The 15,308-nt window shown below is 39.4% G+C and overlaps 1 protein-coding gene across 2 annotated transcripts in view; it reads left to right on the top strand.

Annotated features, from left to right (window-relative positions):
* The window catches only part of RALA (RAS like proto-oncogene A), a 75,712-nt gene that overhangs the window by 57,211 nt on the left and 3,193 nt on the right, over positions 1–15,308 (top strand). For both annotated transcript variants that reach the window (XM_082846648.1, XM_082846649.1), the window contains 2 exons: positions 1,182–1,390; positions 4,326–4,500. In XM_082846648.1, the coding sequence (XP_082702774.1) occupies positions 1,182–1,390; positions 4,326–4,500 (384 nt within the window). The remainder of the gene's footprint in view (positions 1–1,181; positions 1,391–4,325; positions 4,501–15,308) is intronic.

The following is a 15,308-nucleotide window of genomic DNA, read 5'->3' as shown; positions in this document are numbered from 1 at the left end:
GTGTTGCTTATGATAAACAATTTAGAGAGGGGAAATTGAAATGGTACTTTCACTGAAATTGCTAATTTATCTGTTCAGTTCTGTTTTTCATGCTGTTCACCTTAATAGCTGCTTTTCTTTAATCCTCAAATTAGTTCCCTTCTTGACAATAGGAGGTCAAAAGTAAGAATGTTCATGTCTGACATTTGAGGAATTGTTACACTTTCATTTAATATTTATAAATATTTAATATAATATTATCAGATATGCTATCTGAATATTTCTATTAATTCATATTCATAAATATTTAATATTTGTAAAATATTAGCATGTAATTGTCATAGAATGTTCTATAGCTTTTACAGTTACAAATACACTGTGCTTGATTTTTTAATAATTATTTGTTGAGTGTCTTCCATGTGCCAGGCATATTCCAGGCTTTGGAGATACAGTGATGAGTAGACTAATCAAGGTCCCTGCCCCCAGGGGTTAAATTCTAATAGGGGGATTTAGACATTGAGCATATAAATAAGAAAATATCAGATAATGAAAATATTTACAGGAACTAATAAAAAACCCACTGAAGTATGTGTGTATATATACCCATATGCCAACAATGATACACTGATCAAAAATATTGAGGTGAGATTTAGGGGGTAAAAGATAGAAGTACAACTGTAAAGTTGTTTAACTGTACTATTTTAAGAAATTGGAAGTTTGGGGAGAAATTTCAAAGTTCAAGATTTGGCATTTTACAGGGTAGTATAAGCCACTTTCTTGACATGGTTCATTTTGGAGAAAGAAAAGATTTAACTGTGCTTTCAATGCTTACCTAAATATTAACTTACTTTCAAGTTATTTCCACAATTCTGACATGAAAATTTATATTTAGAGTCAGAAAGGGTTCTTAAACATTTGATAAAATATCTGTGTAGTAGTTTCTGCAGGTGTAGTGTTCTAAGTAAGAAAAAAGGCACGGTTTTCAAGCCGTCAGCGGCCTAGAGCTGTTCAGTCCCCACCACCAAATTGCCTGAAACGGAAATTTAAATGAATGTAGTGTTTACCATTGGGGAGAACTGAATGACGGCTACATGTGACCTCTCAGTGCTATTTTGGCAACTTCATGTGGATCTATATTTCAAAATAAGAGGCTCTGAAAAGTAAGGATAATCCTTAAGGGGATGCGCTTTCACCTCTTGCAGTTTGTGGAGGACTACGAGCCTACCAAGGCCGACAGCTACCGGAAGAAGGTGGTGCTGGACGGGGAGGAAGTGCAGATAGACATCTTGGACACAGCCGGGCAGGAGGACTATGCCGCCATCAGGGACAACTACTTCCGGAGCGGCGAGGGCTTCCTCTGTGTCTTCTCCATTACGGAAATGGAGTCCTTCGCGGCCACAGCCGACTTCAGGTATGTCAGGGAGTCGTGCCGTTACACCGCAGAACAGCTTGCTCCCCAGAAACAAGCAGACCACTAGAGGCTCTTACCTGATCGCCTTTCCCTCTGCGTCTAGTCGTGTTTATTCCCTCTGTGACATCAGTGTGACTCTGTCCGCTGCATGCTTGTACTCACATCCTCGGCGCAACCTGCATAATCCCACAGCCAGCTCTGCCAGTGCCAGCTGCACTGGAGCCTGAGTTTGTTCAAGATTCACGCAGCTGAGTTGAATAAGTCATGAAACCAAGTGCAAGTTAGCGACAAAGTAGGAGATGTGGCCAGTGATGGTTACAGAGGATCCAGGAGAGGAGAGGAGCTGGGAGGCCTTCAAGAGATAGATAACCCTGAAGGATAAGAAGGATTTCCACAGATGAGGAAAGAGGTCATTCCTGGTGGTTGAGCAAGAAACTGAAGCAGGGGTTACACAAAGCATTCCTTTTTATGTATACGTGAAACTCTCAAGAACCTAAAAGATTCTAAAAGCACCTCCTTTGCAAAAAGCATGTCATTGAGAAACTTTAAAAATACAAATTTATTTGTAACATTAAGTTTGTTGGCTTCTATAAGGAAGGAGTTTTGTATGTGATAAAGTGCAAAGGGAGTTTTGTAATCCTGGGAGACATGTTGAAAGTTATGTAAGTGTCAGTGATTATTCATTCATTCAAAAAAATATTTTGAGTGCTTATTATGTAGCAGGTTCTGTACTAAGTAATGGAATACATTTTGTCACCATAGCCACCAAAGCCAAAGTGGTATCTCAAGGGAGTGAGGTATTTTTATGCCAAGAGAAAGAATCTTGGGCTGTTGCTGTTACAGAAAATAAGTGAATCATTCATTACTCGTCTGTTGTACCTCCAGTGTGCTGCCCCTCCCATAAATAAAAACTGTTCCTACTAACTGACCAGCAATAGGAAAGCCATTTTTGAGATCGTCTGAATGGTTATAGTAGGCACTCCACACGGTCTGACCTACAAAGAATAGCACGTCAGCTCCTCTCTTTTTAATTTCTTTCTATTGAAGTATAGTTGATGTACAATATTGTGTTAATTTCTGCTGTACAGTGAAGTGATTCAATTATACATATATATACATTATTTTTTCATATTCTTTTCCATTATGGTTTATCACAGGATATTGAGTATAGATCTCTGTGCTATTCAGTGGGACCTTGTTGTTTATCTGTTCTATATATAAAAGCTTACATCTGCCAATCCCAACCCCCTCCTCCTTGGCAACCACAAGTCTGTTCTCTATGTCTGTGGGTCTGTTTCATAGATAAGTTCATTTGTGTCATATTTTAGATTCCACATATAAGTGATATCATATGGTATTTATCTTTCTGTTTCTGACTTCACTTAGTATGATAATCTCTGGTTGCATCCATGTTGCTGCAAATGGCATTATTTCATTCTTTTTTATGGCTGAGTAGTATTCCATTGTGTGTATATATATCTATACATGTCTCTGTATATACCACATCTTCATCCATTCATCTGTCGATGGACACTTAGGTTGCTTCTGTGTCTTGGCTATTGTGAATAGTGCTGCTGTGAACGTAGGGGTGCATGTATCTTTTTGAATTAGAATTTTGTCCAGATATATGCCCAGGAGTGGGATTGCTGGGTCGTATGGTAGTTCTCTTTTTAGTTTTCTAAGGAGCCTCCACACTGTTCCCCACAGTGGCTGCACCAACTTACACTCCCACCAACAGTGTAGGAGGGTCCTTTTTCTCCACGCCCTCTCCAGCATTTGTTATAGACTTTTTAATGATGGCCATTCTGAGCAGTGAGAGGTGGTAGCTCATTGCAGTTTTGACTTGCATTTCTCCGATTGTCAGCTCCTCCCTTTAGCCTTCCTGGGCCTCCCGTCACCCAGGCAGGATCCGTTGTCTCCTCATGTGTGTGTGTGGTATGCTTACCACAGCTGCAGCAGCACACTCGCCGCACTCTTACATGAGATTGACGTATATGTGTTTTTCCTGATATGGTAAAAACTCTTCTTATCCATTTCAGTGTCTCTAGTACCCGTTTGGCATAGTTGCTGGCCTATAACTTGTAGTGCTTATTAAGTGTTTGATAGAAATATTAGAAAGCTCTGTTACGTTTTTTCATTCTCGCTTTCCTTCTGATAAGAATGAAGTTGGACCAGTTTGTAAAGGTGCTTTCCTATTCTAAAATTCTGTAGTAGCCTCTCAAACTCTATTTAAAGGGAGCATCACTTTAAGCAAAAATGCCAATAACGATTACAATCGTCACATCAGAAACCACTGATCACAGACCACCATAACAAATATAATAATAATGGAAAAGTTTGAAATGTTGCGAGAATTACCAGAATATGACACAGAGACACAAAGTGAGCAAATGCTGTTGGAAAAATAGCGCTGATAGACTTGCTTGATGCAGGGTGACTACAAACCTTCAGTCTGTTAAGAAAAAAAAAAAAAGTAGTATCTACAAAGCACAGTAAAGCAGATTGCAGTAAACAAGGTACACTTTTATCAACCGTGATAAACGTACCACATTAATGTTAACAGTAGGGGAAACTGGATGTGGGGTATATGGGAACTCTCTGTCCTATCTTCACAACTTCTCTGTAAATCTGAAATCATTCTAATATAAAAAGTTTATTTTTAAAAAAGCATTTCGGAGGAAGTTGCATTTGATATTCACTTCGTACGTCTACTGCCATATTTATACTCTTCTTCTGTGTATTTTTCCGAATGAAGTGAATGTGGAGCTCAAGTCATTGATGGTAGAAAAAGGAAGAAGTGCTGCTTGTTTCCTACTGGGTAATAAGTGAGCTATTTGTTATTGTCTAGAAACATAAATAACTGCTAATTGCATGTTTTGTTATTTTAACATGTAGAGATAACATTAATATTTCTTGCTCATTTTCTCTTATCCAGGGAGCAGATTTTAAGAGTAAAAGAAGATGAGAATGTTCCATTTCTGCTCGTTGGAAACAAATCAGATTTGGAAGATAAAAGGCAGGTTTCTGTAGAAGAGGCAAAAACCAGAGCCGATCAGTGGAATGTTAACTATGTGGAAACATCTGCTAAAACGCGAGCTAATGTTGACAAGGTAAAAAGGTGGCTCTACTGCTACGTCATGTTAAAAATAGGTTGATGTGCTTTAACTCGGCTCTGTTTAGTCTAGAGATTCTGTGAGACTTTCAAATAGAGGTTTAATACATGTTGATTTTTTATGGCCCTGAATGCTCAAGTACAGCGTGTTAGGAATTTACTTCACTTTGTCCTTATAGGTTCCCGAGAGGCGTTAAAACATGAGACACTGCAGCTAGATGTACCTTTTTTTTTTTTAAAAGCACTAAAAGATTCCTGACCTGAATCCCTGCTTTTTTTTTTTTTTCCCTTATCCTGATTGGCTGGAGAATCTAGAAGGAACAATGTAAGTCCTCTGAGCTGACACCTGCCCAGCCTCACTTAAGTTCTCCCAGACCCCGGGGGAGAGGATTTTGAAATCTCTGTCATCACAGCTGCCTTCCCTACCCTCAGTCTCTGTTCTCCCCCAAGTGGAAGGAGAGCTCCTGTGTCCTCTCCCCTCATCTTCACACTGTGTTCAGATTGGCCCTTCCTGGAGACCAGGTGCAGAACACCCTTACCTCGTTTCTAGAAGCCTTCCCAGGTGCTTTTCATCCTGCTGCGGGACACCATCATCAGTATTTAGGAAGCCTGCCAGTTGCGCTGGGGCAGCACAGGTTCTGAGAGCCCTCCAGGCGGGGCCTTTTCAGCCCCCGCCTATCTAGGCTCTACTGAGTGCCTCTCAAAAACTAACGTGCAGGAGGATTGCCTATAGAGCCTGATAAACACAGATTCCTGGGTCTTCGCCAGAGATTTTGATTCGCTTGGTCTGGGGTGAGACCTGAGAATTTGCCTATCTAGCTAGCTCCTGGATGTGCAAACGGGCGGTGCGGCACACTTGGAGTAACTGCCCTAGGAGGCCGCAGGTGCTTGTGAGCTCGTCTGCTGTGGCTGTAGATTTGCAGCCCTGGTCCAGAAATCATGATGTTAAAAATTTAGAGATTCTTTCTGCCTGTTTACTGTAGGTTTTAAGACAGTGTTATTACTGTCTTAAACTGATTATTTTTTTTAGTCACACGGTCAGATTCCTTTAAGTCCAAGACATCTGTACAAATTGCTGTAAGATTTCTACTGAGTAGACCAGTTTCCTCTAAAGTTATGGCAAATTTAAAGTACTGATGAAATACACTTTAAGGTTCAGCATGTGTGGGGTTTTGAAAGGCACCAATGAAGATTGTCATAGCATATGTATACTTTGTTTCCTCCTGTTTGATGTCTTGAGCAGGTTATAGAACAAACCATCGTGATGTAAGGGGAGTGGGGAGCAATAACCGTCCAAGCTGTGAGGCTTGAAGCAGTCCTGTAGCGTCACCTGCTGGCATCAGAGGCCCTGGGAAAATACGGTAGAATGCATTGTTAGATATCACCAGACAGTAAGAAAAAGACCAACAACCCAATGGGAAAATGGTCGAAAAACAGCCCTGTCACAGAAAAGAAATGCAAATCGTGTTTAAACTTGCAAAGAGGCTTATGAGTCTTACTTATAAAAAGGGAAGTGAAATTTTAAAATATAATGACATTTTTTTTTACCTGTCAATTGGAAAAGGGCAAGAAGGTTGATAATAATACTGTTGACGGGAGTATGGGGAAAAAAACGAACTCTCATATGTTCTTGGAAGGGCAGTCTGGCAATTATCAAAAATTATGACCCAAACAATTCAAGTTCTAAAAATTTATTATACAGATAAAATTATACATCCATGCATAAGTGTATGTTCAGCAGTAGTCCTTGAAGCATTATTTGTAGAAGCAAAAGACAGGAAATATCCAAGTGTCCAGTAACAGATGGTGCGTCCATATAATGGAATACTGTACAGCTGTTGAAAAGAAATGAAGGTAGAGCTTAATGTGCTGATGTGGAATGATCTTCAACATCAGTAAATGAAAAAGCAAAGTACAGAACAGCGTCTAGTTTGCTGCCATCTGTGTTTGAAACATACTCATACACACACAAGCGCACATGTAGGTATATATTGGGAATATGTAAGATTCTAGTACCTGTGGTTGCCACCAGAGAGCTAAGTCACAGACGTGCATGTTTCACTGCTGTGTCCTGAAGAGTGGCTACCAGATAACGTACCTCAGTGGCTAAGGAAAAGTAACTTGCAGCAACTCTTCAGTTTCTTAACTTTGGTTACGTTGGGATTATATTTGTTTTTTGGGTTTGTTTGCTGAGGCAATGATGTAATACAGTTGTAAGAGCTAATAATACTCTTTAGTGCTTGAAGAGCCAGGCGCTGTGGCCAGCACTCACTGTTTCATCTTTAACCCTATGAAGCATAGATACTCCTCTCATGACGCCTTTTCAGGTGAGGAAATTGAGGTGCGGAGAGATTACATACCTGGCTCAAGGTTACCCTGTCGTAGTGGCATCTGCTGGCTCTGGGTGTGGCCAGCTCTGGAGCCAATGTTCTTCCCTGTCTATTTTACTTAAAACAATGGTTGGAATACGTGTGGCATCTCCCATGTTGTGTGTCATCCACTCCCAGGAGTCTGATCAGATTTTGCAGGATTAAGTGTTAACAGTGTCTCCTTCTATTAAATTGAGAGGTGTCTTGTCACAGAAAACAAATACTAGCTCCCGCCAGACTTCAAACGCCCATGCCTTATCCTTACCAGGATTCCAAATAGACCACTGGGTAGAAGTTTCAAAGAAGCAGATTTTTAAAACTACCCTGTGAAAAAGCTTCATGACCATCAGAATTGTTGAGCTGAGGCCTGGCCTGTCTCAGAGGAATCACTCAGAGGCTAGAGGACCATCTGGGAAACCTGCTTGGGTCCTCCCTGGGTGCCAGGTCATCTGATGACCTTGTAGTACCCTTCTAGCTAAATGCTCTGGCTCTTTAAATCGCAACTCCAAGGTTGCTCTTAATTTTAAGGAACATCTTGGGGGAAATGGAAAGAAATTAGGCAAGTAGATGTCAAAATGAAAGTATGATTTATTATGTCAAGAGAGCCAATTTTATGTTGGGGAAAGAATTTTGTTAGAAATGTAGTGTCTTGTTTTTGAAAATGTTTTTAATTTTTTTCTTTATACAATTCATGAACATATGCTCATTGTATAAAGAAAAATTCATGATACAGAGGAAAAAGTATAAGGAGGAAAAGTGAGTCTGTCACTCCACCCAGATTCCACTCACTTCCTTTACCTGTAGGTAACCACTGCTAACACGTGTGTATCTTTCCAGACATTTACCTGCCTTTAAAGACAGGCATACAGAATCTAAGGGAGAAAAAAAAAAGAACCTTAGGGAAAGGTTGTATTTGCTTGTTTTCCACCTGTATAAATAGGATTTGTGTGTGTGTATATGTGTATGTATAGTGTATTTCTGTGGTTTGCTTTTTAAATTTCACAGTAAATAGATCCTGTAGTTCTTTCCATGTCGTTGCATATAGACGTACCACATTCTTTTTAAAATCTACAAAATGTTCCATAGTTAGGACAATGGCTGAATTATGAAAAAAGTCTACCAGTAACATTTAGGTTGTCTGCAGTGCTATTACAAACATAACACAGTGAACTGTGTGAACGTGCACCCACACAAGACCAAAAGCAAGGGCGCATTTAAAATTTTAATGACAAGTCACCCTCCAGAGAGGCTGCCTTACACTCCCACCAACAGTGTGAGGAAACCCTTTCCCCACTACTTGCCAGTGTCAATTAAAGGAGCCTTTAAATGTCGCCAACAAGATGGGGAAATCATTTCTTTTGTGTTTCCTGATTACTGCTGAGGCTGGGCAGCTTGTAGTTGATTCATTGGCCGTTTGTAGATCTTCTGTGAACGCTGAAATTACAGTGATCTAATGGGGGGGTTATCTTTTTGATTCATAAGCCTGCTTTATATTAAGGACATTAACCCTTTGTCCACTATATCCGTTTGGGACAGTGTCTCCTAATGCATACCATATCTGTTTTCATCTTTTTTTTTTTTTGAATGTATAGTTGATTTACAATATCATGTTAGTTTCAGGTGTACAGCAGAACGATTCAGTTATACATATGTATATTCTTTTCCAGATTCTTCTCCCTTATAGGTTATTACAAAATATTGAGTATAGTTCCCTGTGCTATCCAGTAGGTCCTTGTTGTCTTTTTTTTTTTTCCTACAAAAGAAACAAATTTTTATTCAAGCCAAATTTGAGGATTATAACTGCGTAGACCATCTCAGAAAGCTCTAAGCACTGTTCCCAGTTATCTATTTTATATATAGTAGTGTGTATATGTTAATCCCAATCTCGTAATTTAGCTGTCTCTCACCCCTTCCCCTTTGGTAACCATAAGTTTGTTTTCTGTGTCTGTGAGTCTCTTTCTTTTTTGGAAATAAGTTCATTTGTATCTTTTTTTTTTAGATTCCATATATAAGCAATATTCTATGATATTTATGTTTCTCTGGCTTATACTTCATTTAGTATGATAATCTCTAGGTCCACCCATGTTGCTGCACATGGCATTCTTTCATTCTTCTTTATGGCTGAGTAACACTCCTCTGTGTGTGTGTACACATATATATCACATCTTCTTTATCCACTCCTCTGTCAATGAACATTTAGGTTGCTTCCATGACTTGGCTATTGTAAATAGTGCTGCGATGAACATTGGGGTGCACGTATCTTTTTGAATTATGGTTTTTTCCAGGTATATACCCAGGAGTAGGATTACAGGATCATATGGTAACTCTGTTTTTAGTTTAAGGAACCTCCATACTGTTCTCCATAGTAGCTGCACCAATTTACATTCCCACCAACAGTGTAGGAGGGTTCCCTTTTCTCCACACCCTCTCCAGCATTTATTGTTTGTAGACTTTTTGATGATGGCCATTCTGACTGGTGTGAGGTGATACCTCATTGTAGTTTTGATTTGCATTTCTCTAATAATTAGCGGTGTTGAGCATCTTTTCATGTGCCCATTGGCCGTCTGTATGTCTTCTTTGAAGAAATGTGTATTTAGATCTTCTGCCCATTTTTTCATTGGGTTTGTTTTGATACTGAGTCACATGAGCTGTTTGTAAATTTTAGAGATTAATCCCCTGTTGGTCACATGGTTTGCAGTTATTTTCTCCCGTTCTGTGGATTGTCTTTTCATTTTGCTTACGGTTTCCTTTGCTGTGCAAAAGTTTTTGAGTTTAATTAGGTCTCATTTGTTTATTTTTGTTTTTATTTCCATTACTCTAGGAGACAGATCCAAAAAGATATTCCTGCAATTTATGTCAAAGAGTGTTCTGTCTAGGTTTTCCTCTAGGAGTTGTACAGTATCCAGTCTTACATTTAGATCTTTAATCAGTTTTGAGTTTATTTTTGTGTATGGTGATAAAGAATGTTCTAATTGTATTCTTTTACATGTAGCTGTCCCAGTTTTCCCAGCACCACTTATTGAAGAGACTGTCTTTTCTCCATTGTATAGTCTTGCCTCCTTTGTTGTAGATAAACCCACGCACCTATGGTCAATTTATCTCTGGGCTTTCTATCCTGTTTCATTGATCTATATTTCTGTTTTGATTACTGAAGTTTTGTAGTATAGTCTGAAGTCAGGAAGTCTGATTCCTCCAGTTCCATTTTTCTTCCTCAAGGTTGCTTTGACTATCAGGGTCTTTTGTGTTTCCATACAAATTAAAAAAATTTTTGTTCTAGTTCTGTGAAAAATGCCATTGGTAATTTGATAGAGATTGCACTGAATCTGTAGATTGCCTTGAGTAGTGTAGTCATTTTGACAATATTGATTCTTCTGAGCCAAAAACACGTTATGTCTTTACATCTGTTTGTGTTGTCTTCAGTTTTTTTTGATGCGATGGTAAATGGGATTGTTTCTTTAATTTCTCTGTCTGATCTTTCATTGTTAGTGTATAGAAATGCAACAGATTTCTGTGTATTAATTTTGTATCCTGCAACTTTACCGAATTCATTGATGAGCTCTCGTAGTTTTCTGGTAACATCTTCAGGATTTTCTATGTATAGTATCATGTCATCTGCAAACAATGACAGTTGTTTTAATTCTTCTTTTCCTCTTTGGATCCCTTTTCTCTTTCTTGTCTGATTGCCATGGCTAGGTCTTCCAAAACTATGTTGAATAAAAGTGGTGAGAGGGGACATCCTTGTCTTTTTCCTGATCTTAGAGAAAATGCTTTCAGCTTTTCACCGTTGAGTATGATGTTAGCTGTGGGTTTGTCATATACAGCCTTTATTATGTTGAGGTATGTTCCCTCTGTGCCCAGTTCCTGGAGAGTTTTTATCATAAGTTTGGGTGCTGAATTTTATCAAAAGTTTTTTCTGCATCTTTTGAGATGGTCATATGGTTTTTATTCTTCAATTTGTTGATGTGGTATAGCACACTGATTGATTTGCTCCATACCATGTCTTATTTATTTATTTAGGCTGCATTGGGGTCTTTGTTGCTGCACCTGGGCTTTCTCTAGTTGCGGCAAGTGGGGGCCACTGTTCGTTGTGGTATGCAGGCTTCTCACTGTGGTGGCTTCTCGTTGCAGAGTGTGGGCTCAGTAGTTGTGGCGCGCAGGCTCAGTAGTTGTGGCGCACAGGCTTAGCTGCCCCACGGCATGTGGGATCTTCCTGGACCAGGGCTCGAACCCGTGTCCCCTGCATTGTCAGGCAGATTCTTAACCACTGTGCCACCAGGCAAGTCCCCATACCATGTCTTTTAACTTTGCTGATTTTTACCTTTTGCCATGGAAAAAAACATTAAAGATTATGTTGTCAAATTTGTTGTTTTTCCTTTGAGACTTCTGGATTCTGTGGCTTCATTAGAAAAGCTCTCCCATCCTAAACTTAAAAAGCACTTCCTAGGGCTTCCCTCGTGGCACAGTAGTTAAGAATCCACCTGCCAATGCAGGGGACACAGGTTCAAGCCCTGGCCCGGGAAGATCCCACATGCCATGGAGCAGCTAAGCTCTAGAGACTTCGAGCCACAACTATTGAAGCTCGCGCACCTAGAGCCCGTGCTCCACAATGAGAAGCCACCGCAATGAGAAGCCTGCACTCCGCAACAAAGAGTAGCCCCCGCTCACTGCAACTAGAGAAAGCCTGCGCAAGCAACGAAGACCCAACACAGCCAAAAATTAATAAGAAAAACACTTAACGTATAATTTTTGCTTCCTTTTTTTTTTTTTTTTTTCGGTACGCGGGCCTCTCACCGTTGTGGCCTCTCCCGTTGCGGAGCACAGGCTCCGGACGCGCAGGCTCAGCGGCCATGGCTCACGGGCCCAGCCGCTCCACGGCATGTGGGATCCTCCCGGACTGGGGCACGAACCCGTGTCCCCTGCATCGGCAGGCGGTCTCTCAACCACTGCGCCACCAGGGAAGCCCTTTGCTTCCTTTTTGTGTTGGCCTTTATAGTAGATGTTTAATCCTTTTGAAAATTTAGTATTGTCTGTGTTGTGAACTAGGGGCTGTTAAGTACTTAAAATGAAGAAACTGGTGAAGGCAAAGGTTTACATTTAAAGCTAACGGTCTATGATGCTTTAAGAGAGATGTTTGTCATTTCTAATAATTTTTATGTTTTTTCAACTGTAAGTATTCTGAGCTAAGCATTTTGAGTTTGTGTCTAGTTTCGTTTCACTTTCATTTACGTGAGAACAGGGATTTCCTGTGATCTCTACTCTGGAATTAGAAGAGTCAAATTCTGTACATGCCAGGGGGGGAAATGGGGGGAAGGGAAAGAAGGGGACAGGAGGAAAGAGGGTGGGAGGAAATGAGGGCGAGTGGAAATTTTTTTAAAAGTTGGAAGAAGCTCTGTACTTTCGGGATTATCATTTGTCTGAGTTTATCAAAACCAATTCTTCATTCTTACTCCAAATTACTTATTTCCTTCCACTTGGCAGTTGAAACAAGGCCTCCTTTACCTTAATTCATTAAGTTAGCTGATGTAAAGTTTAAGAGTTTTCCATTGGGTTTGCTAGTTAAGATGACCTTGGTGGTTTCCAGTAGGGATTCGTTTGCAGTTTATTGCAGATACTCATCTAAAATTAGAAATCACATCTTCTAATATCCATTCTGCAGTGATGTATTCACATCAGAAAGCAGTACTGGGAGTTTTCTGCTAATCACACGTAGTTAGTTTGGAGGCTTCCTGCCCTGGCTGGTCAGCTGTGGACTTGAAGCAGAGGTGTTGCAAAATCCCCAGTCTCCAGGCCGTCAAGCTGCAGCAAGTGGGGCAAGAATTCATGGGGTTTGAACTGTCACCTACGTGTTTCAGTACATTGCATCCTTTCTGAGCTTTTATGCTCAGTCTTCCCCTTCTTTAATTATCCGTGTCCTTTTCTGTTGGTCCTGCGTCCATTTAACTCAACCCATTCGTCTGATAGTCCTTGTTTTCTTTTTTAATTTTTATTTTATATTGGAGTATAGTTGATTACCTGTGTTGTGTTCAGGTGTACAGCAAAGTGATTTAGTTACACATATGCATGCATCTGTTCTTTTTCCAATTCCTTTCCCATTTAGCTTATCGTAGAGTATTGAGCAGAGTTCCCTGTGCTATACAGAGGTCCTTGTTGTTTACCTGTTTTAAATGTATCAGTGTGTACATGTCAATCCCAAACTCCCTATCTATCCCTCCCCCCACCCTTCCCCACTGGTAACCATAAGTTCATCCTCTAAGTCTGTGAGTCTGTTTCTTTTGCAAATAAGTTCATTTGTATCATTTTTTTTAGATTCCACATTAAGCGATATCATGTGATATTTGTCTTTGTCTGACTTAGTATAATAATCTCCAGGTCCATGCATGTTGCTGCAACTGACACTATTTCATTCTTCTTAATGGCTGAGTAATATTCCATTGTATATATGTACCAAATCTTTATCCATTCATCTGTTGATGGACATTTAGGTGGCTTCCATGTCTTGGGTATTGTAAACAGTGCTGCAATGAACATTGGGGTATGTGTATCCTTTCGAACCATGTTTTCCTCTGGATATATGCCCAGGAGTGGGATTGCTGGATCATATGGTACCTCTATTTGTAGTTTCTTAAGGAACAACCATCCTGTTCTCCATAGTAGCTGCACCAATTTACATTCCCACCAACAGGGTAGGAGAGTTCCCTATCTCCACACCCTCTCTAGCATTTTAAATTTTTTGATGATGGCCATTCTGACTGATGTGAGGTGATACCTCATTGTAGTTTTGATTTCCATTTCTCTAATAATTAGCAATGTTGAGCATCTTTTCATGTGCTTTTTAGCCATCTATATGTCTTCTTTGGAGAAATGTCTATTTAGGTCTTCTGCCCATTTTTTTGTTGGGCTGTTTGTTTTTTTGATATTGAGTCACATGAGCTGTTTTTAAATTTTAGAGATTAATCCCGTTGGTCACATGGTTTGCAATTATTTTCTCCCATTCTGTGGGTTGTCTTTTCATTTTGTTTATGGTTTCTTTCACTGTGCAAAAGCTTTTAAGTTTAATCAGGCCCCATTTTATTTTTGTTTTTATTTCCATTACTCAGGCCCCATTTTATTTTTATTTCCATTACTCTAGGAGATGGATGGAAAACATAATGCTGCGATTTATGTCACAGTGTTCTGCCTAGGTTTTCCTCTAGGAGTTGTATAGTATCTGGTCTTGCATTTAGGTCTTTAATCCATATTGAGTTTATATTGATGCTTCCAATCCAAGAAAAATGATATCTTTCCATTTGTTTGTGTCCTCTTTGATTATGTTCATCAGCCTCTTACAGTTGTAGTCTTTTGCCTCCTTAGTTAGGTTTACTCCTAGGTGTTTTGATGTGATGGTAAATGGGTTTCTTTAATTTCTCTTTCTGATCTTTCATTGTTAGTGTATAGAAATGCAGATTTCTTTATTAATTTTGTATCCTGCAACTTTACTGAACACTGATGAGCTCTAGTAATTTTCTGGTAGCATCTTTAGGATTTTCTATGTGTAGTATTATGTCATCTGCAAACAAACAGTGATACTTCTTTTCCAACTTGGATTCCCTTTCTTTTTCTTCTCTGATTGCTGTGACTAGGACTTCCAAAACTATGTTGAATAAAAATGGCAAGAGTGGGTATCCTTGTCTCATTCCTGGTCTTAGAGGAAATGCTTTCAGCTTTTCACCATTGAGTATGTTTGTTAGCTGTGGGTTTGTCATATACCACCTTTATTATGTTGAGGTATGTTCCCTCTAGGCCCATTTTCTGGAGAGTTTTTATCACAAATTGGTGTTGCAGACAAAGCTTTTGATCCGATTCATCTATTGAGATGATTATATGGTTTTTATTCTTTAGTTTGTTAATATGGTGTATCACACTGATTGATTTGCAGATACTGTAGAATCGTTGCATCCCTGGGATAAATCCCACTTGATTATAGTATATGATCCTTTTTAAGGTATTGTTGGATTTAGTTTGCAGAGTATTTTGTTGAGGATTTTTTCATCTGTGTTCATCAGTGATATTGGTCTGTAATTTTTTTGGTGATATCTTTGTCTGGTTTTGATATCAGGGTGATGGTGGCCTCATAGAATGAGTTTGGGAGTATTCCTTCCTCTGCAATTTTTTGGAATGCTTTCAGAAGGATAGGAGTTAACTCTTCTCTAAATGTTTGATAGAATTTGCCTGTGAAGCCATCTGGTCCTGTACTTTTTTGTTGGGAGTTTTTTCATCACAGTTTCAATTTCAGTACTTGTGTTCATATTTTCTGCTTCTTCCTGGTTCAGTCTTGGGAGATTGTACCTTTCTAGGCATTTGTCCATTTTTTTCTAGGTTGTCCATTTTACTGGCATATGTTGCTTGTAGTCTCTTACAATCCTTTGTATTTCTGTGGTATCAGTTGTAACTTCTCCTT

Source organism: Leucopleurus acutus (assembly GCF_964270905.1).
Source record: "Leucopleurus acutus genome assembly, chromosome: 9".
Taxonomy (NCBI): Eukaryota; Metazoa; Chordata; class Mammalia; order Artiodactyla; family Delphinidae; genus Leucopleurus; species Leucopleurus acutus.
Note: the sequence above shows the minus strand (reverse complement) of the source record. Positions and strands in the feature narration are given on the sequence as shown.